Source organism: Chanodichthys erythropterus, chromosome 3 (assembly GCF_024489055.1).
Source record: "Chanodichthys erythropterus isolate Z2021 chromosome 3, ASM2448905v1, whole genome shotgun sequence".
Classification (NCBI taxonomy): Eukaryota; Metazoa; Chordata; class Actinopteri; order Cypriniformes; family Xenocyprididae; genus Chanodichthys; species Chanodichthys erythropterus.
Genome location: NC_090223.1, coordinates 64,010,299 through 64,037,354, shown reverse-complemented (window position 1 = coordinate 64,037,354; position 27,056 = coordinate 64,010,299). Strand labels below are relative to the sequence as shown.

Sequence of the window (27,056 nt, the reverse complement as noted above, 5' to 3'; positions counted from 1 at the left end):
TTTATTTATGTATTCATGTTTTTTTTTTTTACTACTTTTATAGACATCTGTCATTTATTGAAGAAATAATGTTTGATTTAGAAATAAAAAGTTCTGAATTAGCATCAGTTGCTTTATGATAGATGGATATAAATGATTCATGCAATCAGTTAATGGGTGAAATACAAAAAGGAATATAGCAAAAAAATTATAACTTGTCAAAAAAAGAATAACTTGTCAGTATTAAGAACAAAAATCATTTTCTGACATTCAAACACTGTATTTAAGGATCACAGTGAAGCCCAAAATACTCCTTTATTGTCATTTTAAATCTTTAGACTTTGCCGTCCTTCAAACCACTAGATTTCACTCATTTGCCAGCAAGAAGTTTTTAATAATTTAAAATATAACGAAATTTAGTATGATCTCTTATTCTTTTATATATTTTATTAAGTACAGATCAAAATAGCTGTTATTTCATTTTTATATTAAATATATGTTACACTAAATAATGATGGAACATTAAAACATTTTGTTTTCACAAAAGTTGAAATATTAAAATAGACACTTGCATTTAATTGGTTTTCTATGTAATATCACTTTTGTACATTTAATTTGATCTGGTCTTTAACCCTATAAAAAACAAACACAGTAACTGATGTATTTTTATTATATTATTTTGGGAGATCCAACCAATCTGCGAAAATCCTCCCACAGCAGTCACATCATCAGTGAAGCTCCTCCCACAGCAGTCACATCATCAGTGAAGCTCCTCCCACAGCAGTTCATCAATAAATGCTGGAATATTCCCATCAGACCAGCACTAAAGCATCAGGAAGAGCTGAAATCTGCAAAGTCTGAGTTTATTAAAGAGGACAGAGAGAACATGAGTGATCCAGAACCCTGCGGAATGAAACACACCGAAGATACTTCATCCATTCATGATGCTGAACAACATTCATGTTAGAAAGATCCAAGCACTTCTGCACATTTAGAGAAACCGTAAAACTATGAAATTGTACAAAATGTACTTGTTTGTTTGTTTTCGACAAATGGTCAGTAAATGGAGCTTTGACTGAAAAACTATCATCTTGACTATCAGCATCAGTTCAAACTAAACTTTATTTTAGCTGTTTCATCTTACATTTTGTACATTTGTCAATATGTTTTACAAAATTGTAATTTTTAAAGCAATAAACAGTTAAGACCAAAGTGTATCGAGTAAATTAACTTTCTAGAATGGCTGACAGGGTTGTAAGCATAACTTAAGCTAAATCTGATTTATGGGTAAAGTTGTATTTCTCATAAATTGTAGAAATTATTCAAAGTTATAGAGATTATTCTTCTTATAATAACTTTGGTAACAGGGCTGATGCAGGACTTCTTGTTTGCTGAACTGTGGTATAAAATCAATATTACATTTGCAATGACGCTCACATGCAGTGTTCACATCGTTAATGCATCAGTTACAACATTATGGTATGATAAACATTGCACATCCTATTATGTGAAGTAACTTATATTGGTCACATGTCTTAATTTGATATGAAAACTCTCCGGTCCCCCACATTTATATGTGTTTGAATGAAAGTCAGTAGAATGAAACATGTAGTGGGACCATCACCTTATTGATTATAAAAGTTTTTAATAAAATTATTATCAATCTAAAAGTTGGTGCCAAATTTATGGCAATAACGCATTATATTTAATGTTAAATATTTACATTAGATAACTGTGTTATTGATTAAATGTTTTAATAGTTCTTTACAGAAACATGGGATTTGTCTGTAATGTTTAAAAATAGATCAAGGTAGCTCATTCATGAAAAGTTTAAAATAATTTATAAAAATGCATAAAAAATATGCAAAAACTGTCCTTTCACTTCATATTTCTCACTTTGAAAGATTTTGATGTATTGAAAATGCAATTGAACTCTTTTTCTTTCATTTCAGAGCTGATGGAAGAGAGTGAGGAGAGTGAAGAACTGAGTGAAGTGGAGGAGGAACATCATGTCAAACCTGGAGAAAAACCTTTGAGTTGCTCAAAGACTAAAAAGACATTTTTAAAGAAAAGAGACAAGAAATCTACAACCTGCACTCAGTGTGGAAAGAGTTTCTCAACAAAGCAAAGTCTTGAGTATCACATGAGGATCCACACCGGAGAGAAGCCGTTCACATGTGATCAGTGTGGAAAGAGCTGCACATACAAACAAAATCTTAAGGAACACATGAAGATCCACACCGGAGAAAAGCCACATGCATGTGATCAGTGTGGGAAGAGCTTCTCAATGAAACAACATCTTAAGGATCACATGAGAGTTCATACTGGAGAGAAACCATTCGCATGTGATCAGTGCGGGAACAGCTTCACACGAAAAGCATTTCTTGATCTTCACATGAGAGTTCACACCGGAGAGAAGCCGTTCACGTGTGACCAATGTGGGAAGAGTTTCAATCAATCAGCACATCTTAAGAGACACATGAGGATCCACACCGGAGAGAAGCCGTACGCATGTGATCAATGTGACAAAACATTTTTCGATTCATCAGACCTGAAGAGACACCTGACAGTTCATACGCAGGAGAAGCCACATTCATGTTCTGTGTGTGGAGCGAGTTTTTCACGGCTGCCATATTAACGTAAACACGAGAAAATACATAGTGTAAAAGATCATATGTGCTTTGAGTGTGGGAAGACTTTTACTACAGCGATCTGTTTAAAACTGCACCAGAGAATTCACACTGGAGAAAAACCTTACATGTGTTCACACTGTGGCAAGAGATTCAATCAGTTAACAAGTTGGAAAACACACGAGAAGATCCACAGTAGAGAGAAGCTGCACACGTGTGATCAGTGTGGAAAGAGTTTCTCTTTTAAAAATCACCTGAAGATACACAAGAAGATCCATGCAGTGGAGAAACCACATCACCACAGTCTGAAATCACGGTGACTAGTTCTTCTTCATGTGCTGAGAAGCAAAGTTAGTTTCCTAACAGCCATGATTACTGAAAGGAAATTTTTCTGACTGCTTGGTATCTGCTTGGAAAGTTTCTCATTATTGTGATATTTTAAGTCATTATTATGAAAAGTTATTTGTGGCTTTCACACCACATGTTCTTATCAAACAATGTCCTCAAGCTTTTTCAACCCAGTTTAAAAATATGCAAGTACTTTCATCTAGTGTTCACAGTATGTATGACATTTATTTACTTTTTCAACCAGAGGTGACTAATTTGCTCATTTTTTTATTCAGACATGCTTCTTGAATTTATAAAATTTGAATAAAGCGTTTATTTCTAACATTTGTATTGTTTTATATAGAAATTAATGCTGTATTATGTATTGTTTAGAAGATAAGATCCTCTTGCTTTTTCCCTTTTTGACATTATTTAATCTCTTGCCATGGAATCACCGTTCAAGATATCCAATATTCGTTCACAATTTAATATCTTCAATATCTAAGCACCATGTTAAAAAAAAAGTTTGGTCTGAATTATATAAATCCTCTAAGAGTAGTTTATTTATTAGATTTTTTTTTTTTTTAATCCACATTTAAACCAAAAGAGTCGATGTCTTGCTGGTTGGAGCTAATGACTTTACATTAGAAAGTTGTGCAGCTTGATAAGAACAATATATGTAATGAGTTTGGTGACTGTAGGTAAAACTAACCCACCCCACACCCCCACTTTTGTCAAAAGGTGGCGCTATAGAGGTCCTCCTCCCTTCCTGTTTCTAAAGCTTTGCCCATGTCTACTAGACAGCATCTCTGATGTGTGTCGGGTTTAATGCAATTTTAAGCATGCTAAGAGACTAAACAGCACCCAAAACAAATATTAAAATGTGGCACATTGCCATGGCAACAGTATTTAAGATATCAAAAATCCTTTCACAGGTCTACATCCGCAGTGTCTTGACATTATTCTGATAAATAAGAGAGTGATTTCAAACCATTTTCAACTTCCTTCTGCCAGTTGGTGGCGCTATAACTTATACTCACAATAGTCACATCCATGTGATCGGTCTCCTACAACAAATACATGGATGAAGTTTCATTAAAATCAGTCAATGTACAATGTATCCAGAAAGTATTCACAGCATTTCACTTTTCACACATTTTGTCATGTTACAGCCTAATTCTAAAATAAATTAAATTCATTATTTTCCTCAAAATTCTACAAACAATACCCCATAATGACAAGGTAAAAGAAGTTTGTTTGAAATATTTGCAAATTTATTAAAAATAAAAAAAAATACATGTACATAAGTATTCATAGCCTTTGCTCAATACTTTCTTGAAGCACCTTTGGCACCAAAGCCTCAAGTTTTTTTGAGTATGATGCTACAAGCTTGGCACACCTATTTTTGAGGCAGTTTCTCCCATTCTTCTTTGTAGGACCTCTCAAGCTCCATCATGTTGGATGGGAAGTGTTGGTGCACAGCCATTTTCAGATCTCCAGAGATGTTCAATCGGGTTCAACTCTGGGCTCTGGCTGGCCTGGAACACTCAAGGACATTCACAGAGTTGTCCCGTAGCCACTCCTTTGTTATCTTGGCTGTGTGCTTAGGGTCGTTGTCCTGTTGAAGATAAACCTGCGCCCAGTCGGAGGTCCAGAGCATTCTGGAGCAGGTTTTCATCAAGGATGTCTCTGTTCTTTGCTACATTCATCTTTCCCTCAATCCTGAATAGTATCCCAGTTCCTGCCGCTGAAAAACATCCCCACAGCATGATCCTGCCACCACCATGCTTCACTGTAGGGATGGGATTGGCCAGGTGATGAGCGGTGCCTGGTTTCCTCCAGACATGACGCTTGCTATGTTCAAACCTCTCTTTACTGAATGTATATCGTAGACCGATGCATTCTATGTGACAACCACTGGTTCTGTAAGACCTGGTGGGGTTGGCCCAGGGCAATAAGGGCACGTTTTCTTTGTGGGCTCAAATATTTTCGGAACCTCACTTGCCTGAAACCTTAATTCCTGTCACAAATTTTTCTTGGATTCTTTTGTTTTGCTAGAGTTAGTTCGTCATTGCTACCAGTTGGTGCTTCTGCAGTCCTTTTCCAACATCAACAAGTTCAATCTCTTCATCTTCAGAGGGGTCCCCTGACAAATCACTGTCTGCTCTGGAACACTTAGTATTAAATCTTCTCTTTCTTGGTAGAGCTACTGCATTGCCATACAGATGTGGAGGCATCTGTACTGCTTTTTTGTACTTTTACAAAGGCAATACCAGTGTCCTGCCACATTGTCAAATGACACTCTTGTCCGTCTAAAGAGGCACCATCTTTCCTTCCTTCCTGTATATATGGAAAAATAAACAAATCTGCTGGAATATCCATGTTTCTCGTAAAAAAAAAAACGGAAACACAGAGCAGATTCCCTCAACTGATGCTTGTGATTTTCTATACACTCTGTCATTCTCTGGGTGGAAATCAATCCTTTTTCGTGCATCATCTTTAATGATTCTTCTCTCAGAGGCTCAGGAGGAACAAATGGTGGAGCAGAGGAAGCTCTGAGCAAATGCTCACACTCCGCTCCAGGCTCCAAGTTTAGCAAGAGTCATGAAGTCCCGGCACTCTGCTACTTCACAGGCAATTACTCGAGAGGTGGTGCTTTTCTCCACATGTATTGGAACTCTTTGGCCTCTTCTATTTTTTGCTGTGAAAAAGAAACCTTGCTGTACATCAACACAGTACACAGAATCTGATGTCGCATGAAACTCCTTTTCATGTCTTCGAAGACTCCCAGCTGCAACACAGAATACTCTGCTCACCGACAGAGGCACTCATTGCATTTTCAGAATCTTTCTTTGGCTCACCTACTAATTAAAATAAATGACAGTTTCAGACTTAATGAGTTTAATTAGTATAACAATCACTTAACGCACCAGGCTTAACTATTAGCTTTGGTCCAGGTTATATACACATACTGTAGACCAACTCTAAATGCCATATCTGTGACAGCAATCAATAACCAGTTAGAGAATTATGAAAAGTCTGAAAACATTGTGAGGTAGGCTTAAATTATCAACAAAACAAGAATGCAAATATAGATTTAACAAATGCATACTTTTCTTTGGCAGATCTGTGAATGGTGTTACAATGCAACCTGCAAAGCAAGTGTTTTAAGACAATGAGAACATTTTAACTTTGGCAATGGAATGATTAATAATCATGTAATGGCAATTATTTTCTACCATGTTTCTGTAGATGGTCTTCAAATGCATCTCGCCTGTGCAAAATCCAGTCACACTTAAGGCAATGCCAGTGACTTCTTTTTAATTGCTCAATTTTGTCACAAAAGCTAGGCACCGTGAACAGATCTGAAGCACAAAGTGAACAGTGTATAATAAAAACAATTTAATGAATAAAATGTTACAAAACCAACACAAGCTTACCAAAATCCCCATCTTTAAAGTGCACAGAATTTTTAAAATGCTTTAGGTGTTCTTCTGACCCAATCAAAGCCTGTTTACATAGCTGTCCGTTTTTTCCTTCATTGGCTTTAATTAAACTAATATGGTCTTTGAACGTTTGGGCCTAAGGGGACAAAACAATGCATAAATGCAACACTTACCTACAATTGCGCCAATTTATCCATCTCTTATGCAATTCATACAATTACACAATTACAATTATTATACAAATTACAATTCTTCACCAAAATGGTGGCTTATATATTATAGTGGTATACACGAACAATATACACTATTTTATGATACTTTGAGACTACATTAAGGCACTAGGCCTACCGTCAACGATATCATCACTATATAGTAGGCAACCACCATTGCAAATTATACATAAATGTAATAAGCAATGGACTTACCTACATCATATTGACCTGGTTTCACAGACAGGGCTTATACTAAGCTAAGATTAGGCATTCGTTCAATTAGGCCATTTAGGTAGCATAAACGTACTCTAGAAAAGACAACATTATGTGCATCTTGAGACAAAACAATGGCAGTGACATTTTAGGATCTGTCAGGGCAAGTTGCCTTCAGTTAAAACAGCTCAAACATGCATTTTAGTCTAAGACTAGCTTAAGCCTTGTCTTTGAAACCGGGGGTAAAGGTATTCTATTTTCAGCATTGAACCTCAATGTTTAAGATTACATTGGAATGTAATATGCTAATGTAGTGGCACCTGCTGGTGAAGTAGACTAACAGCAGATGGAGATCATGCATTGTCACTGAATTTACTGACGAATTTGAACTACTGAATTTGTTGAAGCGAATTTGTAAAGCGAAATAAAATGGACTGAAAATTGATAGTCAAAATTTATAGGTTGTATTTTTAAACAGAATGTCAATATTCAATATTTTTAAAGTGAAATCTGAAAGGTGTATATAAATTATTGAATTTTTAATAATGAAAATGAGTGTGAAATATTTAATTAAAATATTCACAGCTTAAATATACGACCATGTTGAATTTCAGCCCATAAAAATGCAAGCCTTAAAAATACAATACATCTAAATGCAAGCACAGCTAATGTAATGCATATTTTTTTCAATTAGTGCAATTCAACAAGCTTTTTATTTCAAAAACATTTGGCATTAATTTACTTCCATAGCTGAAGCCCAAAAACCAGTCTGCATTGCTGAGAGCAGTAATGATGAAGATGAGCAGCCACCTGCCAAAATGTCTAAACTCTTCTCTAATTACCGGAACAAAGCCAGCAAAAAGAAAGATGTAAGCTTGTCTGTCCGAGCAGAGCTAATGCGCTACATTCAGGCATCTTCTAATGAAGATGATGTTGATTGCCTGGAATTTTAGAGAATCCACAATAAAGACTTTCCAAAGCTTAAACAGGTGACATTGAGAGTGTTAGCAGTTCCTGCTTCCAGTGCCCCAGTGGAGAGGGTGTTTAGCCAAGGTGGACTCATTATATGTCCTCATCGCTGCAGGCTAAGTGCAAAAACACTATCAAATTTAATCTTTCTGAAATGTAACCAGTCTGCATAAAACTTTGTCTTTGGACATGAAAAGATCTTCTTTTGTCACAGTAGAAGAAAACAGTACTGTATTGTAAATATTCTAGTGTTATGTATACCTGCATAAAACATTTTACAATGAATTTCTTTGAAAATGTAAATGTTCTGTTTCATTGATTTTATCTTTTGAATCGAAATTCTATGAAAATTTACTGTAGAAGAAAACAGTACCGTTTTTGTAATTATTTTAGTGTTATGCATACCTGCATAAAACATTTTGCAATTAATTTCTCTGAAAATGTAAATGTTCTGTTTCAATAATTCTTTTGAATCGAAATTCTATGAAAATTTAAAATGAAAATTATATGTTTACCATATTCTCATCTCATAAATTTGAAAAGAGATAAGATTTGCATGTCTTATTAGACAATGTAAATCTGCATTTTAAATTACATTAAGTGGATCAGATGTAGTTTGAAAGTTGTTTTTTGATTGTGTATAAAAATAAAAGTAATGATTTGAGTAAAACCTTGTGTGCTTTATTAGACCATTTTGGAAAAAAATCAGTTGTAATCAGTTGTAATGGTTTTTAAAATTTATTTAGCCTCATACACTTCTAAAATAGCTAGCTGAATGAATTATTGCTAAACAAAGACTTGAGACTTGACTTGGACATTTGGGACTTGTGAACATCTCTGCAATATACAATACTGTTCAAAATTTGGGGGTCAGTAAGTTTTTTATTCCTTTTTTAAATAGAAATGAATACTTTTATTCAGCAAGGATATTTTAAATTGATATTAAAGATTTGTATTGCTATAAAAGTTTCTATTTTAAATAATTGCAGTGCTTTTTAACTTTTTATTCATCAAAGAATCCTGAAAAAAGAATCACAGCAGCACAACTTTCCAACATTGATAATTGAGTATCAAATCAGCATATTAAGAATGATTTCTGAAGGATCATGTGACACTAAAATAAATAATACATGCATAACAATTGCTGCAATAAAAAATATATTTATTTTACATATTCACTAAATTAGAATTAATTGGATGCGAAAAAGAGAAATAACTGTTATTTCATGGTATTATGACCAAACTAAATGTTCATATTTATGTTTGTATATGATTTATATCAAATTTATATAAATTTCCCATAAATTCTGGTTAAGGTTCCAAATTGGAATATTTCCAAAATTCCCCAGGTTAAGTTCTTGTGGAAATTTTCCAGAAAGTTTTTCAGAAATTTACTGGAAACTTCCTGCCCCTTTGCAACCCTAGATCCCAGTGGCTTTTTCGGTTACATGAACATGTAGATCGGTCAAATTTGAATAAGAATCGTAAGACTGATTAGCACTCTCTAGATAGGACAAGCTCACACTACAGATCTTACTTTTTTCTAAGGCTTCAAATAAAAAATAATAATTAAGATATGATCATGATAGCTTTTATCTTTTATTTGCAATGGTTAATGGTTTAAAATTTGCAGCTAACATCATACATTAATTAGAGATCCAATCCAAGACACTGTCTATACTGGGGGAAATCCTTTTCTTACTCAGTATTTTTGTCTCGTTTCCAGTCCAAATATAAATTCTTAAATCAAGAAGCATTTACTGGATAAGTAAAATGGGATAATATGTTATGTCCTGTTTTCTGCCGAGGTAAAACCTTAAGTGAGTTTTTGTTTAAAACAAGTTAAATTATCTGTCACTTGGGGTTTTCAAGGTTTGTACTAAGTTGAAAATATCCTCAGTGTAGATGATGAATTAAACAGATGTTGTTTTCACACATAAAGAGCTTTTGTTATGTAGAAGCAGAGCATCTGAAGGTGTCGTGATCAGTGATTTACAGCACATCTGATGTGTAAACGACAGGACCTGTACTAATGAAGCAGTGTTAATGGAGTCACATATAAAGTCTTTGTTATGTAGCAGCAGGTAATATGACGGTCATGATCACATGATGCAGTGATTTACAGCACATCATCTCTAATGTGAAAAGTGACCTGTACTAATGATGACTGCAGTTCGATGGAGTCACACATAAACCAGCTCACAAAACATGCTTCTGTCATTTTAAAGTAACATAACTTTGACCAACTATAACTCAAAACACTATTTACAGTCAAAGAAATTGAAAAACATCAAAATATGTGAAATTGAAACACCTGAAAAGCTTTGTGATAAAGTATTTAAGACAACAGTCAAACTATATAATATACATATCTGTGATCAGTGTCAGGTTTGTATGCAAAAACAACATGTTTACAAATGACAAAATGTAAAAAAAAGTAAAATGTTTCAAATATTTTAAATAAAAACATTTATTATATGTGAATGTTACATTATATACAGTATATCAACAATAAATGTACATGTACAGTTCTCAGCGTAAATGAGTACACCCCCTTTGAAAAGTAACATTTTAAACAATATCTCAATGAAACTGAACAATGTGTAAGTTATATTATTGACCTTGCTTTCATGTTATAAGTTAAACAGATGTTATATTAAACTTAGTCTTGTCAACAATTGTTTTTGTGTTCACTGAGATATTGTTTAAAATGCTCCTTTTCATTTACGCTGAGCACTGTAAATGTTACATTATACAGGGAGTGCAGAATTATTAGGCAAGTTGATTTTCTGATCATATTTTTTTTCCAAGCACATTTTACCAATTCCAATCCACATCAATCTTAATAACTACTATTAATATTGTTTTTAATCATTTGATATATAATTGTTCATGAAGGCTGGAAATGAAAAATGCCCTATATTCAGGTGTGCAGAATTATTAGGCAGGTTTTCTTTTACAGATAAAATGAGCCAAAAAAGAGATTTAACTCAGACTGAAAAGTCAAAAATTATTAAATACTCACGAGAAGGACGCAATACTAATGTAGTACTAGAAATTGCAAAGTTAAAAGATTGACCATTGGACAGTGAAATGCTCATTGGGTCAGCGGGGTCATACAAAAACAGCTGGAGAAGCAAAGACACGTTAACTGCAAAATTATTAAGAATTAAGGTGAAGAATTAAGTGTGAAACCATCAGGAACCCTTTAGTCTCCAGCGCCACAATTTCCCAGTACTGAAACTGTGCAAAAGGCCATGTTCAAGTAAAATTGATGTTATTATAATAGTTGCACAGTGCTCTGTTTTAGTACTGCATCTGCTGAGTAGGCGGAGTTTAATTGAAAGTCTCGCGAGTTCAGCGAATAATAGCGCGAGATCAGATACACGGCAATGGAGAACGAGATGGAAGAAATGCGGTGCGTGTCAATACTGTAAATAAATGGTTTAGTGCGGATTTATAGACATTCAGTTATAAATCCTCTATAGAGCACTCATATTGGGAGCAGTTTAGTATTTTCAGATGTGATGGGCAGCCGATGTTGTGTGATCGCTCCAGAGACATGTGGAATTGCATGGTGAATACCATCGCGTGCGTCACTGCCGACTGTAAGTGTTTGTTTCACTATTCAGTTTAATAATCATTGTCTTGACGTGATATTAGTTGCATCAATAAGACATTTATTCAGTTGTAAAGGATCAGCTGCTATATTGTACATTTATCACACGTTTGTGATGTCTCGTATGTTCACTCGTGTGAAACGATAATGACGCAGCACTTTGTTATATATATCATATCAGAGAACTAATTGAGTTTTTATTGTTTATTTGTAGAACCACGTTCATCCACGTTTGTCCAGCTGACAGCGCTTATCACACACCCATCACGCACACAGAACACCGCAGCACACGAAGCATCTGTTAATATTGCATCACATTAAGCCTCTCAGGACCAGATGAGAATATGTAACCATCTGTTCGGGTATCAATGTGACGGCATCACGTGTGAGGATCGACGATTGAGAAGATCTGCACCCTCCTTTCATTGAATGGACTTTTCTGGAACAATTGGGACTTTCAGAGACTGAGTACTCCTATTTTCACAACTTCATTGCCTGATCTCATCATCATAATTGTATCTTTGAGTTAAATCACATTGTTGTATTGTTTGGTTAATTTGCGTAGGCCTACGCCGTTTGATTTGAGACATATTTATGTTTGTTAATATTCTGAATCATTCATTCTTTTATTTTATCAGTCAATACAATCGGTGAATCTGATTAATGACTCTGGCGTCTTTACTCCTCTCCTAGTCCCTGGACATTAATTGGTAAATAATCCTCTAAGGTGATTTAGAACCGTAATAGTAACCAGTGCATAACACAGTCTTCAATATAGAAACCTACCTGGAGTCTTCAGAAGTGTGATGTGTCAGGATCTCAGAGACTTAGGTTAGGTGAAGAATCCTAAAAAATGACCCGCTCTTAATAAGAATCACAAGCTGAAGTGTTATAAAGTACATGAAGACTGGGTTTTATAGGCCTTATAGACAGACAGCTTGAGAGTGACTCCTGAAGGACCAGCACCACATCCTCTTGTACCACTGTTTGAAGAATTTATCCTCCAGAATCTGGCAGTAAGGTGTGGGAGTTCACTTTTAGTCCATCTCTTATCCTGAAATGTCAGGATAGTACTAACATACACAGCACTTAGGAATAAGTATGTGCAGTTATTGAGAAGACATGGGCCAAAGAACAGAATGCAGTGTTGAGCAGTAAGAAGTCAAGAGAAACAGAAGTTGTCCTCTGTGGAAATGGCTGGTGTGACTCTCCTGGTCATTGTGCCAAATATTGCACCTACACTTTTTTAGATGTGGAGAGTCAAAAAGTTGCAGACTTCAAAGTGATAAGCTGCGCTCAAGTTTCAAGCTCTAATGCCATGGAGATAAGAGGTTTTAAGGAAGCTCTTAAATCCAGAGAAGAAAACGGAGTGAAGGTCTCTACCATTTCCACCGACAGGCATCCACAAATTGTCAAAGAAATGAGGGTCAGTAACCCAGAAAAACACCATGAATTTGACCCCTGGCATGTGGCAAAAGGAGTGTCCAAAAAACTGGCCATTGTAGCAAAGAGGAAAGACTGTGAAGGCCTGAGAGAGTGGATACCATCCATTGTTAACCATTTATGGTGGAGAGCCCAAACCTGTGAGGGTGATGCCGAGGTGCTGAAGAAGAAATGGGTGTCAGTAATACACCATGTTACCAACCGACATGACTGGCCAGGTAACAGACATTACCGGATGTGCTCATGAGCCCCTTGATGAACAGAGCGAGAGAAGGAAGCTTTGGTTGAGTCCAGAATCTGAAGCCCACAAAGCACTGGTGAGGACAGTTAAAGACAAGCGACTTCCGAAAGACCTGGACCACCTGACGAAGTGCATCCATACTACAACACTAGAGGTATGTTTAGTTAAAACTATATACAAAGTTTAAAATGAAAATGTCCATCTAAAAGAAACATTAAACAACATTAAAAAGATCACCTCTGTGAATATTTTTTCTAATAAAAATTCGTATTTACTAATGTGTTTATTTATTTCTGTCAGGTCATGACTGCCTACATGTACCTTTTGGTACAGAAATACAACCAGCATTACACAGAAAAGGCTGCATGGATTGATTCTTTCGAAATGAGCGACATCTGGAAATATAAAAGAGCAAAAGTCAAGGTTAGTACTATTTGCAAACTGCAATATAAATGTGATTAACACAGTTGTAAGTTCTGTAGTGATCTTCATACAGACAGTGTATTATACACAACTTATATACAGCAGATACTTATATTATACAACAGATACTAGAGATAATGTGAGTTTTGGTTCCATGTCATCTCCTGTGTGGGGGACGGGGGTGGGTGGGTTCCAGGTGACCTCCAGTAATGGAGTCACCTTGACAATATATATAATCCATCTTGTAAAGCCTCTTACTGTTTTATCACAGGGTTTATGCAGGTTTCAGTAAGTCAAATTTAAGACCTTTTTAAGACATTTTAAGACCATAAAGATTGAAATTTAAGACCTACACGACGCATTACCAAAAAATATTAAAATCAAAGAAATTCTGAAAAAATCTTTTTATTTCAATGAATTCAGTCATTGAAAAAGCATTAATTTAATTTACAGATAAAGCAATCACATTAGTAACCTTCCACACACATCAATGTGCCAAATGCCCAAAACCTTAGGCCCAAAATGAAAATAGGCTAAAACAAACTTGCCCTCAAATAGAATAGATTTCATCTCATTATTTATTTACATTACAAAACAGCATATTAATAGCCTAATAAAGATTGAACAGGCTACTCCATGTAACAACCAATGTAGCACACACACACACACACACACCAGATAATCCATTTTAGATAGATAGATACTTACCTCGGGATAATTAGAGTATCTATCTAACATGGATTATCTGATATAGGTGTGTGTGTCCCGCACTGTCCCATGAACTGTGAGCCCAGGTACCTCGACTTAACAATTCCATTGTTCCAGAACAATGGTCCTGGTGGTCTGATTTTGGCTTTCATTGAACGTTACGACATACGGCCCGGTAAGAGTACGAATCAATTCCCTCTATATAAACTCCCCCAATCCAAATCTCGCCATTAGCGATCTTGTTGGGCCCGCAAGAGAACGGCTTCGCGATTACTGAATCAGGGAACATCACTTGGAAGAGATCGCTAATCTCACTGTTGCTATTAAATGAGTGGTGTTTGTTTAGTCACCGTGTGTAGTATACAAATCACCTCGGCTTTCGATGTGTCAGTCGCTCCAAAAGTACCCCGAAGGTTGTTCGACGGAGCTGTGATGATATTGCGCTGGAGACCGGAGGGACCAGGCATTGAGGAGGACGACGGCAGTGGTGAGGCTAATTGGCCGAGTCCGCTGAAGGGATTTTGCGGCTAGCTTGTGTTTCTCCGCTCTGGCGTGTGACTCCAGCGCCTTTACACCGCTTCACACCCAGACTCTCTAACTGATTTTTCTTTTTTTTTTCAAAGTTTGCAGTGAGCCTCGTACCTGGAGCTGGGTACCGCTTGTAACCAACAGCAGAAATCGCTGTGATCTAGCCATGTCTCGTTGAAAGTACACTTTCCCATTTTCCACACGTAGCCGAACTTTAACAAACTCTGAGGAGACGCAGACAAATTTCGCGGGCAGGTATTGCATTTATCACGGGATTTGTAGTTTTATCACCGCGTATACCAACACAAATATACCCCAGAAAGAACTACGACTCGCTACTTTTATGCTACTTTGTAATAACTTTCAGCAGGTAGCGTTTCTGGAAATGGGTAAAAAAAAATTAAGACCTGACTAAATGAAATTTAAGACCTCGGATGAAAATCTGGCCGTTTTTAAGACTTTTTAAGGCCTTAAATTTAAAGTTCAGAATTTTAGACTTTTTAAGACTTTTTAAGACCCCGCGGAAACCCTGTATCAACACAAGGAAGACACAGTTGTAACAAAATAGATTTTTTTAACAAAAGATATACACTACCATTCAAAAGTTTGGAAACATTTTTGAAATTCAATAAAATTTGGGTCTAAGAATGGTTTCTTGTGTGTTGCCCAAATGTTTGTGCATTAAATGTAGAATTTATTTCATCTGAAATTTCAGATGGATCCAAAAAAATTCAAATATATCTTAGGGGTCATCAACGAGCACCACCACTGGACTCTGACGGTACTGTTTATGTTTTATATGCAGTCTTAGTTATCTTTTATTTTCATGTAGTTGGGTACAATATATATATATATATATATATATATATATATATATATATATATATATATATATATATATATATATATATATATATATATATATATATATTTAGCATTTTAGCATTTAAGGTTTTGTTGTAATCATTTGCAATATCTTAATTATTAAGATTATGATTCCACAAGAGAAGAGGGCTGTGTTCCTGGATCCTCTAGGGGAGACCACAGCAAAAATTAAAAAATGTCAGAATGTGACAAGGTAAATCAACATTTTAAACAAGATCTTCTACAATTCTAAAGGTGTTTCTTAATATTCAGTTTTATCTAATAAATTCAAGATTTATGATTTTATTGTCATATGTACCTATATACAATGAATTCTTATTTTGTTGATATCCCATAATCATAAAACAAAAATCATAAATATTACAGGACCTTCATGATACAGAAGGGCTACAACATGCCCAGATGGGCATGTGACACGATACCACATTCGTGGCAACAGGATGGCAGTTCCTGTGGGGCTTTTGTCCTGAAAGTAAGTTAAATGTATCATAATGCCATATACTGTTTGAATTTCTTTCATCAGTGTAACACCAGGGGTAAACATTAATGGAGACGGTCACCCTGGATGGTAGATGGATAATAAATGGACTATAAAGATAAAGAGAGAATAAAGTTTTTTATTTAAAAATATTGAAATTAATGGTGAATTTTATTAAAAAAGAACACAAGGAGATGTTATGAAGAGTGTTCCTGCTGGCAATGTAAGTTAAGGGCGACTTTCTCGCACTAATCATTCTTGTAGTGACATCTTTCTTTAAAATTACCTCACTTGTATTTTATTAAAGAAGGACAGTCTTGCAGCATTAAAACACCCATCGAGTGAAAATTAAATAGATAAATAAAGAGAAAATTGTCATTTTGGAGTGAACATGTAACAACCCCTTGGCAATTTCTGAGACAATTTTTTGTGGTGTTCCACCAGCTGTTGACAGAAGTGTTGGATAATGTAAACATTTCAATTAGGGTGATTTGGAGGAATGCCATCCAGCCTGCTGTCCACTACAAATTCAACCTTTTTTGCAACATAACTATTTTTATTATATAGCAAATCCTTGTTGTAACTTATTGGAATAACATTGTTTACATTACAAACACATCATTCTCAATTACATAATCCCTTTTCTTTTTTTCTAGTTTGCGGAATGTTTCTTAAAGAACGAGCCCCTACACTTTTCCACAGCTGCAGAAAATGTGGCGGCTCTGAGAATGACTATAGCTGCTTCTCTCCTGCAGAACTCTGGTATGTTTTAGATACATGTCCTTGTTTCAAATTTCAAATATTCATTTATTCTTTGGTACACTAACCATTTAACAGTGTTGGTAAAAATGTGATTACTTATTTGTTTGTAAATACTTGTGTTTTAAGAACATGTTTTATGACCACATAAAGCTCCTCGGTCCAGCAGGCCATCTGTTCATTCTGATTGGCTGTTCAGCTACTGCCACCTGCTGGTTCGGAAAGGCATTTCATCTTTTCATTTCATCTTTGGTGTCTCAGGGCAACATTGAACACAGATGCTACCGACGTGAGCCAAACCCGCAGTCTGCTTTCGGCACCATTAGTTCGTCAGTGTTGGCTTGGTGTGTTCCTGCCTTTACACCTGCACTCTGTGCGGGAATGGCTTCACACGGGAATGAAGCCTAAAGCCCCGGGTATACTTCACTTTCCGCGCCTGCACGCAGTCCTGTCTGTGTGTCTTTCAATGTATACTACACCATGGATGCGCGCAGATGTTCACGTTCGACACATGCGCAGTACATTATTTTTTCTATGCTCTACCAGACATCGGAGGGCAGCACTGAGTCGTGTTATCAACGGGACATTCGCTGGGCATGATCGGAGAAGAACTGTAGTGCATCCACCATTGCAACATAGTTTGGAAGAAACGCTGGACAATCAAAAACGATGGAGAAGGATATGCTTCTAAGTTTATTCGTCTTGAAAGAAGAAGAAATTAAGAAGAAGAAGAGGAGACGATGGTGTGTGTGTCCGCTGAACCAGAAGAGACTTGTGGATGGGTAATTTAGCACTTTGCTTGCAAGAGATGCGGAGGATGGACGGCGAAAAGCATTTTCAGTATTTTTGAATGTCGGCTTTCATGTTTGAGAAGTTGTTACATCGAATCGCTCCCAATCTTCAACACAAGTCAACACATCGAGCTCCAGTTGGTGCAGCGGAAAGGTTAGCAGTGACGTTGCGTTTTTTGGCTACAGGGTACTCGCTTCATAGCATAGCAGCAAGCTACAGACTGGCCAGGCGGACTGTGTCTTAAATCATTCCTGAGGTGTGCCAGGCTATTTGGAAGTGTCTCCAGCCAGAGCATGTTGCTGTCCCATCACAGGAGCAGTGGATGGACATCGCACAGGACTTCTGGCGAATTTGGAACTTTCCCTTTTGTGTTGGTGCCGTGGATGGTAAGCATGTTCAAATCAGAGCCCCTCCAAACGCCGGTAGTGACTTTTTCCAATTACAAAGGCACACATTCAGTTGTATTAATGGCGGCATATGACAAACACTACCGTTTTAAAATGGTGGACATTGTAGCATATGGTCGTGAAAGCGATGGTGGCATCTTCAAAGAGAGCGAGTTTGGCTCAAAAGTCCTTGATGGAACCCTGGGTTGCCACCTCCAGCTGCCCTGCCAGACACAGACATTTTGGGCCCCTACGCCCTTGTTGGAGATGCAGCTTTCCCACTACACGTGAATCTGATGCAACCTTATCCTGGTAAGTTTTGTTAAATCAAACATTTTGAAATATGAACATAGTAATGACATGTATGTATGTGATGTTTTAAATGAAAAACTGCTATTTTGTTTATTTTCTACAGGATCTAATCTCACCCTGGAAAGCAGTTGTACAATTACCACCATTGCCGAGCAAGAAGAATTAATTGAGAATGCTTTTGGCATATTGGCGTCTTGGTGGAGGGTCTTTGGACGTCCAGTGGATTGGCTGCTCGAGCATCACAAGCCGCACTTCTGATGAGGAAGAACCTGGCAAAATTCTTTCAAACACCTCAAGGCTCTCTGCCATGGAGTCATCAGAAGAGGACAGCTCAATGTTGAAGGACAGTAATCAAACAGAACGATATGCCAAACACATTAGAAAATGAGAAATAAATAGCACAATGCGGACTGCTCAGTGCTTAAAATATTGTCTTTTCACTACCTTTGTATTATTTTTGCTTGTTATTTACTATTTTGAATGTTTTTTATATGCATAAACAGTTGCAATCATTTTGTATATATGAAAACCCTGTAATAAATCTGAGACAAAAGCAGTTCTTTGTGGAAGTGTGCTTTTATTATTGTATAAAGATCAAATCAGCACAGTACCGTACAAATATAAAGTATGCATATATTTATACAGTAGTCAACAACATATTCAAAGCTCATTACAACAGTAGTAAATTTGCTAGATGTTGACTGCTCAGTGCCTAAAATATTGTCTTTACTATCTTTGTATTATTTTTGCTTTAATATTTATTAGTTCTAATGTTTTCTTTTATATACATACACAATTGCCATCATTCTGTACATTTGAACACCCTGTAACAAATGAGACAAAAGCAGTTATTTGTGTAAGTGTGGTTGTATTATGGTATAAATATTAAATCTGCAAAATATTTTACAAATAATTAAAATTATGCAAATAATTATACACTAAACAAATATAAAGTTTTTACAAAACTATGTACATAAACCAGAGCTTTCTGTAGTGCAAAGTTACGTGCAAACATGGCGATTCAGAACAGATATACATGTATATCCATGTAAACAGTCATTTTTCATGTCAACTTTAAGCAAATTGGTTACATAAAACTATTTAAACATATAGTCTTTGCTTAACGTGTGTTATGTGCGTGTTGCGCAAAGTAGAAACAGTAGTACACAAGTAAAAAACAAAAAAACAAACAGGTAGTCTATTTTTATCAAGAGTCACAGCCCTCCATCTGCCACTTGAACAAGACTTGCGAAATTTCCAAATACGCGTGGGCCTTTCTTCTCATGGACAGTTTGCTCAGCCTCTTCCCCACCATCTTGCCAAAGCACATATATTTGTCCTAAAGTTCCTTGTCCTCGTCGTACTTCTGCAATCTCGCCATTATGGCTTCTTGGACTGGAGTTAACTGCTCTGTTTTCCTCTTCTTCAAAGCAAAGAGGCGACGGCACAGATAAGTGTCTGATGAGGAAGATGATGGTGAGGACGGAAGGGCAACTGGTTCAACAGGGTCAACAGGGTCTGGGTTGATGCATTCCAGGTTGATTGACGACAAAGATCCAGGTTCACTCCATTTGAAACAATGTAACAATAAAAAGTCCCTATCCTTTGAGATATTTTTACTGATCTCCCTCCATGAATTTGCCACCCTAAACACGTCTTTGTACTCTTTCAAACATGAATTGTACAAATGTGGGTACTTTCTAATCTCTTCACACAAATGCTTGTTGAGTTTGCCGTCTATTGTTGTGTTTTTCTCTTTTTTTCAAGCATGTTGTTTCGACGGCTGAAAACCGTGCTCAATTCTGTGCGTATTGCCACGTAGTGGACTCTTCTGTACTACTTGCGCATGCACTGTTACACGCGGACTGCGCACAGACGGGGTGTACAGCCGGCTGCGAGCCTTCCACATGATGAAAATTACATCATGCGGATGGTGCACTAACGCGGACAGCCGAAGTATACCCGTGGCTTAATTTTGTCCTTCAACCGTTTGGAGGTCATTGAAGTCCACTATATGGAGAAAAATTCCTGGAGTGTGTTTATCAAAAACCTTAATTTGTTTTGGACTAAAGAGAGAAAGACATGAACATCTTGGATGACATGGGGGTGAGTAAATTATCAGGAAATTTTAATTTGAAAGTGAACTAATCCTTTAATTAGTCTTTAATTTGTGCCGATAGATGATAGTTTTGTGTGTCGATAGTCAGAGATATGTTGTTGTTTAAAGGCAAGGCAAAAATAGCATTGTTGTTCATCTCACACAACCTCAGTAAAAATTCCAGGGCAAATAAACTACTGCCACTCTTCGACCGAAACTCGAACTTGTGTTTAGCCATTACTGGAAGCCAGGGATTGTAGTTTAAAGTTATAAATGTGGATATTTTTCTTACAAAAATCAGGGTTCCCACTCTTTTTCAGCAATCATTTTCCAGGACTTTTCAATTTTACTATGGGCCAGAATAAAAGACAAGCTTCAAGTCTCTTAAAAGATTCTCAGAGACTGCATGCATCATTATCAACAGTTTGTTAAAGCTGCCAAGGAGAACTATTTTTCAGCTTTAATTACACAAAATCTGCACTGTCCGAAAGTGCTTTTTCATACAATCAATTCAGCTCTGAATAATGGTGGCCTAGCCGTTCCTGCCAGTTCTGAAATATCATGTGAAACTTTTGCTCAATTTTTTGTGGATAAGATTGGTAACATTAGAGCTAACATCTCAGTCCCTGCCACCAATTCTGTCTGTCTCTTGGATCAGGCAGACTACTGCACTTTTGATCAGTTTTCCAGGTTTGAGCCTGTTTCCTTGCCTGAACTGTTAACAGTTATTCAACATCTGAAGCTGTCTGTTTGTTCACTGGATGTTATTACGCCTCGTCTATTAATTCAGATCTGGGATGTAGTGGGTCCTACTATCTTCTTCTGATAATAAATCAGAGACTTGCTCGAGGTATAGTTCCCTCTTACTTTAAACATGCTCTGGTGCAGCCCTTGTTAAAAAAAATCCAACTTGGACTCTACCTTGTTAAACAATAGACCAATTTCGAAATTGCCTTTCTTGTCCAAGCTTCTGGAGAAGGTAGTTCTTAATCAACTTTCGACTTTTTTAAGTACTAATAAAATTTTTTATAAATTTCAGTCTGGTGTTAAGGGAAGTGTTTTAAGTTGGTTTTCATCTTATTTACAAGGTCGTTCATTTGCGGTGGAGCTTGGAGGTTCCATTTCCCCCACACAGTTAATATCTGCAGGGGTTCCTCAGGGTTCTTGTCTTGGTCCTGTATTATTCTCTTTATATATGCTGCCTGTGGGTGTGATCTGCCAAAAATGTAATGTGTCTTGTCATTGCTATGCTGACGACATCCAGCTGTATCTACCTCTGAGTTGTAGTGATGATGCCAATAAGATTTGTTTAAGTGCCTGGAGCAAAATAAAGGTATGGATGGTGACAAGCTTTTTGCAGCTTAATGACTCTAAATCAGAAGTGGTCATTTTCGCCAACCAGCTCTCTGTAAAATTAGGCCCCTTATCTAAGAACTTAAACACCCAAGTTAGGAACCTTGGGGTAATTATCAATTCTGAGTTAAAGTTTGACAAACAAGTAAGGGCCGTTGTTAAAAGCAGCTTCTATCAACTGAGAAGCATTGCCAAATTAAAGAGAATTTTGTCCTTCAGAGACATGGAAACTGTGATTCATGCTTTTATTTCATCCAGATTGGACTATTGTAATTCACTTTATATGGGGCTGTCGAAGAACCTGTTTTTGCGGCTGCAACTGGTACAGAATGCTGCGGCCAGATTGTTGACTGGTACCAGGAAATGGTCTAGCATTTCCCCGGTGCTGGCTTCACTGCATTGGCTTCCGGTTGAGTACAGAATTCAATATAAAGTCTTGACAATCGTTTTCAAGGGTCTGCATGGTTTGGCTCCTGAGTATATTTCTTCTCTGTTACAGCAGCATTGCACCTCTAGACCGTTAAGATCCTCTCAGAGTTTGCTTTTAATTGTTCCTAGAGCACGGATGAAAACCAAAGGAGATCGTGCTTTCTCGGTGGCAGCGCCACGGTTGTCTCCCACTCCACATTAGATCCTGTGACTCTGTAGTCTGTTTTAAATCGATGTTGAAGTCGCACCTCTATTCTGTGGCTTTTAGTTGCCCTTAGTTTCTGGAACTCTGGCTGTGATGATTACTGTGGTACTGTGTCTGTTTTTAAGCTCTTTTTGTATTTTCGTATTACTGTGCTTTTTGAGATGTAAAGCACTTTGGCTCAACAAGTGTTGTTTTAAATGTGCTATATAAATAAATGTTGATTTGATTTGTTGATCACACCTGGTCTAAAGTGATATATTGCTTTCCAAGTCTTTAAAAGTCTTACAGTTTGCCATGACTTAACTATAAAATCAGTTTTTAATATAAGCTCTTAATCATACATTATGACTATGGAAGCTTTTTTCCGCCACAGAATAAAAAAAGTCGCAATTACCTTTTTTCTACCTACATTTTTTCTTGCAAATGCGAGTTTATATCACAGTTATGCAATTTATAATTCTGACTTTATAACACAATTGCTGTTTATATCACACAATTCTGACTTTATATCAAGCAATTGCGAGTTTCTATCACATTTGAGATAAAAAAGTTGCAATTACCTTTTTTATTCAGCAGCGGACACTTCCATAGTTTATTGCCATGACCATAAAATAAGTTTGTAATATGAGCTTTCAATCATACATTATGATAAATTGTTCTTGTTACCAGTGTCCATATCATAACAAAAAATATTGGAACTATTTTAATGTCTCGTTTAACTATTTGAAAATAAAAATATTAGTCAAAGACAAAGTCGATGAACAATAAAGAAACCCATAACACATGAAAGAATATGTGGCAGGTCTATTAATTATTTCTGTCCTATCCAATGCTGGTTATCATCACGTCAGTCAATATAATTTTGGATTCAATCCCAGATTTAAATAAGTTAGTCATTTTCAAAACTTTGCAGGGTGTATACTGTAATAATCAATGAAGCTGGCTACACTGCACAATGAATCTCTTACTGACCTTATATTGCATCAAAATTATTAGTTAGCAAGTTAGTAAATCAGGTAGCTGCTTACCAATTAACATTTTCTATATACATTTGAGCAGTTAATAGCATTAGCTAACTGCTGCCAGTGGTAACACAAACCCCCAGTCTTTAGCCCAGTTTAGACGCTTCTGACGCTGTCTGTTGTTCAAGAGTGGCTTGACACAAGGAATGCGACAGCCGAAACCCATGTCTGTGAGTAGTGGTTCTTGAAGCACTGACTCCAGCTGCAGTCCACTCTTTGTGAATCTTTTTACAAAAAATCTTCTGATTTAAGCTTGAGATTTGAAGTATTAGATAGCTTAGATATTTGCACCACTATTTACACTGACACTAATAATTCTTAATTTCTGATAGAAATGCAAAATCAATCGGTAGTTATTAATAGAATAACGAGACACAAACCTTTACATTCAATCGCGTTTGGCCCCATTTATTTTTGTTTATCACAGTTTATCACAGTAATACACGTTTACCTCAGATTTCATTTGATAGATTATAAGCCGGCCGTACGCAGGGTTTCATGATTACCGAGCTCAGAAAATGTTGTTTGTTTGGGGGGTATGGGGGCATGTTTCCCTAGAAAATTTAGATTTCCCTGGTGTACATATGTGCATTTTTAAGATGTTTTAAGGCCAACAAACAGGATAGCATATAGCTTTAAAACCATGTCACTAAATACAGTGGTGTGAAAAAGTGACTTTTTTTTTTAAAATTTTCCATGTTTGTCACACTTTAATGTTTCATCATCAAACAAATTTAAATATGAATCAAATATATCACAAGTAAACACAACATGCAGTTTTTAAATGAAGGTTTTTATTATGAAGGGGAAATAAAATCCAAACCCACATGGCCCTGTGTGAAAAAGTGCTTGCCCCCCACTGTTAAAACATAACTTAAGTATTTAAAGATTAACGGTATTCTGCTCTGTTGCTTAAATGAACAATGAAGAAGGAGATTTATTTGCTCACCCTCATGATTTTGCCCACATGACTGACTTCTGCAGAAACGCGAAATATAGAAATACATTGTGAATCACTCAAGTGTCAGCAAACTGTGTGTATAATTCACCAATTATTAATTCTGTCAGTTTTGGTGACTAACAGCCTAGTCCAGGGGTGCCCAGTCCTGCTCCTGGAGGCCTGCACTGTCCTACAGAGTTTAGCTCACCTGAACCAGCTAATCAGCTTCTTACTGGGCATACTAGAAACTTCCAGGCTACTGTGGAAGTCAGTGGGTCTTCAAAATATCTTCTTTTGTCTTCAGCAAAGAAATGTTTACAGGTTTAGAATGGAGGGTGAGTAAATTTCATTTTTAGTTGAATTATCCCTTTAACTTAAAATAACTTTCACTGACAACTTAAGATAATAATAATAATCATTAATTAATAAATATCATAATAGAAGTAAGGACTAGTCATATCTTAAGCTAAGCACTGTCTGTGAAATCTTCCAATTAATACCAAGGTATAAAACCAGCATCTTCCCTCTTCCTGTTGTTAGGCAAGGGAAGGCAAGGCAATTTTATTTGTATAGCACATTTCATACACAATGGTAATTCAAAGTGCTTTACATAAAGAAGAAGAATAAAAATAGAACATAAGGAATGGAAATAACAGTAAATAGAAGGATAGAAGATCTAGGAAGTCTTAGGGAGTTTTTTGTTGTTGTTGTTGTCCTTCAGAGTGGATCTAAATGGATCTATCCATCAGAGAGGATCTGAATGGATCTTCCTCACACAACAGGACTGCTACCTGTTAAGGCACTTCAAACTGATAAACAAAGTTTCAATCTCCCCTTTTGCCAAGACACCTCAAACTGCACCACACAGCCCTAATCCCCCTTCCGGAGATATCTTATCTATGCAACACAGTTCAAATTTCCCCTTTGGAAATTTCCCCCTTTGGAAAGTGTCCTGACTGTAATCCAGAGATATCTTAACCATGCACCACAGTTTAAATTTCCCCATGGTTTGTCCCCTCATCCAAATTTACCAAATTTTTAACCTAATCACTTTCTTCCTAATTCTCCCAGCTCTTTCAACCAGACAGCAATATTTAAAATGTATTAAAAGTCAGAATCAGGATGATACATAAAAGATTTAAAATACATTAAAAATGAAATAAAAACAGGAAAAGGAATTAAAAGATTAAAAAGATAATATGTATAAAATAAAATGCAAACAGTTCGGACATAGCACAGTGCTCAATCAGCAAATGCATAGATAAAAAGATGTGTTTTGGTCTGGATTTGAATGTGGCTACTGTTGGAGCACACCTGATCTCTTCTGGAAGCTGGTTCCAGCTGCGGCTGGAGTGAAACCTTGGTATTTCTAAGTGACTTGATCCTGATGATCTGTTAGGTTTATATTCTATGAGCATATCTGCAATGTATTGAGGTCCTAGGCCATTGAGTGATTTATAAACAAGTAACAGTACTTTAAAATCAATTCTAAATGCAACTGGAAGCCAGTGCAAGGACCTGAGGACTGGTGTGATGTGTTCATGTTTTCTGGTTCTGCTCAGAATCCTGGCAGCAGCATTCTGTATGAGCTGCAGCTGTCTTATGGTCTTTTTGGGAAGGCCAATGAGGAGCCCATTACAATAATCCACCTGGCTGGTGATGAAAGCATGAACAAGTTTCTCTAAGTCTTGACTGGAGACAAAGCATCTAATTCTTGCAATATTTTTGAGATGATAATATGCTGATTTAGTTATTGTCTTTACATGGCTACTGAAACTCAGGTCTGACTCCAAAATCACACCAAGATTCCTGACTTGATTTTTAGTTGTTTGACCCCTAGAGTGAAGGTACGTGTTCACTTTGAGAACTTCATCTTTGTTTCCAAACGCAATGACTTCAGTTTTGTCTTTGTTTAACTGAAGGAAGTTTAGGCACATCCAATTTTTAATTTCATCAATGCATTGAAACAGGGAGTCAATGGGGCTGTATTCGTTGGGTGATAGGGCGAGGTATATCTGGGTGTCATCTGCATAGCTGTGATATGCAATTTGGTTCTTTCTCATTATTTGGGTCAGTGGCAGCATATATAGGTTGAACAGGAGGGGTGCAAGTATTGAACCTTGAGGGACTCCGCATGTCATGGATCTCCACTCAGACTTATGGTCACCGATACTCACACAATAACCTCTCCCTTCTAAGTATGACCTGAACCATTTAAGGACCATCCCAGAAAGCCCAACCCAGTTTTCCAGCCTGTCAAGAAGAATGTTGTGATCGACAGTGTCAAACGCAGCACTGAGGTCAAGTAGAACCAGCACTGATAATTTACCTGAATCTGTGTTTAGGTGAATATCATTTATTATCTTTATGAGTGCTGTCTCTGTGCTGTGATGCGGTCGGAAACCAGATTGAAAGTTGTCAAAGTATCCATTCAAACTTAAGAACTTTTTCAGCTGATTGAAAACATCTAGGTTATGTATGTAACCCTCGTTCCCTGAAGGAGGGAACAGAGACGTTACGTCAGAGACTGACGAATGGGGTCTCGCCTGAGAGACCAAACACCTTCGAGTGTTAAAAAAACAAGCCAATGATACGAAGAGTATCTTGGTCTGCGGAATTTGCATGCGCAAGCCCTGCCCCACACAGTGGGTATATAAGG

The 27,056-nt window shown here is 36.7% G+C and overlaps 1 protein-coding gene and 1 pseudogene across 3 annotated transcripts; both read left to right on the top strand.

Moving 5' to 3' along the window:
• Positions 1-865: 865 nt before the first annotated feature.
• On the top strand, positions 866-7,760 carry LOC137005193 (gastrula zinc finger protein XlCGF57.1-like; annotated as a pseudogene).
• Positions 7,761-11,154: 3,394 nt separating this feature from the next.
• On the top strand, positions 11,155-19,319 carry LOC137007277 (uncharacterized). 3 transcript variants are annotated; one of them, XM_067368557.1, is made up of 9 exons: positions 11,155-11,384; positions 11,610-13,233; positions 13,380-13,502; positions 15,454-15,519; positions 15,728-15,816; positions 15,990-16,095; positions 16,758-16,863; positions 16,990-18,350; positions 18,454-19,319. In XM_067368557.1, the coding sequence occupies exons 2-8, from the start codon at positions 13,030-13,032 to the stop codon at positions 17,001-17,003; spliced, it is 708 nt and encodes a 235-aa protein (XP_067224658.1). In that variant the 5' UTR covers positions 11,155-11,384; positions 11,610-13,029; the 3' UTR covers positions 17,004-18,350; positions 18,454-19,319. The 3 variants fall into 3 exon arrangements, with proteins under 3 accessions (XP_067224658.1, XP_067224657.1, XP_067224662.1); XM_067368556.1 differs by having other exon boundaries at positions 17,014-18,350; positions 18,454-19,318; XM_067368561.1 differs by having other exon boundaries at positions 17,122-18,350; positions 18,454-19,314.
• Positions 19,320-27,056: the final 7,737 nt, after the last annotated feature.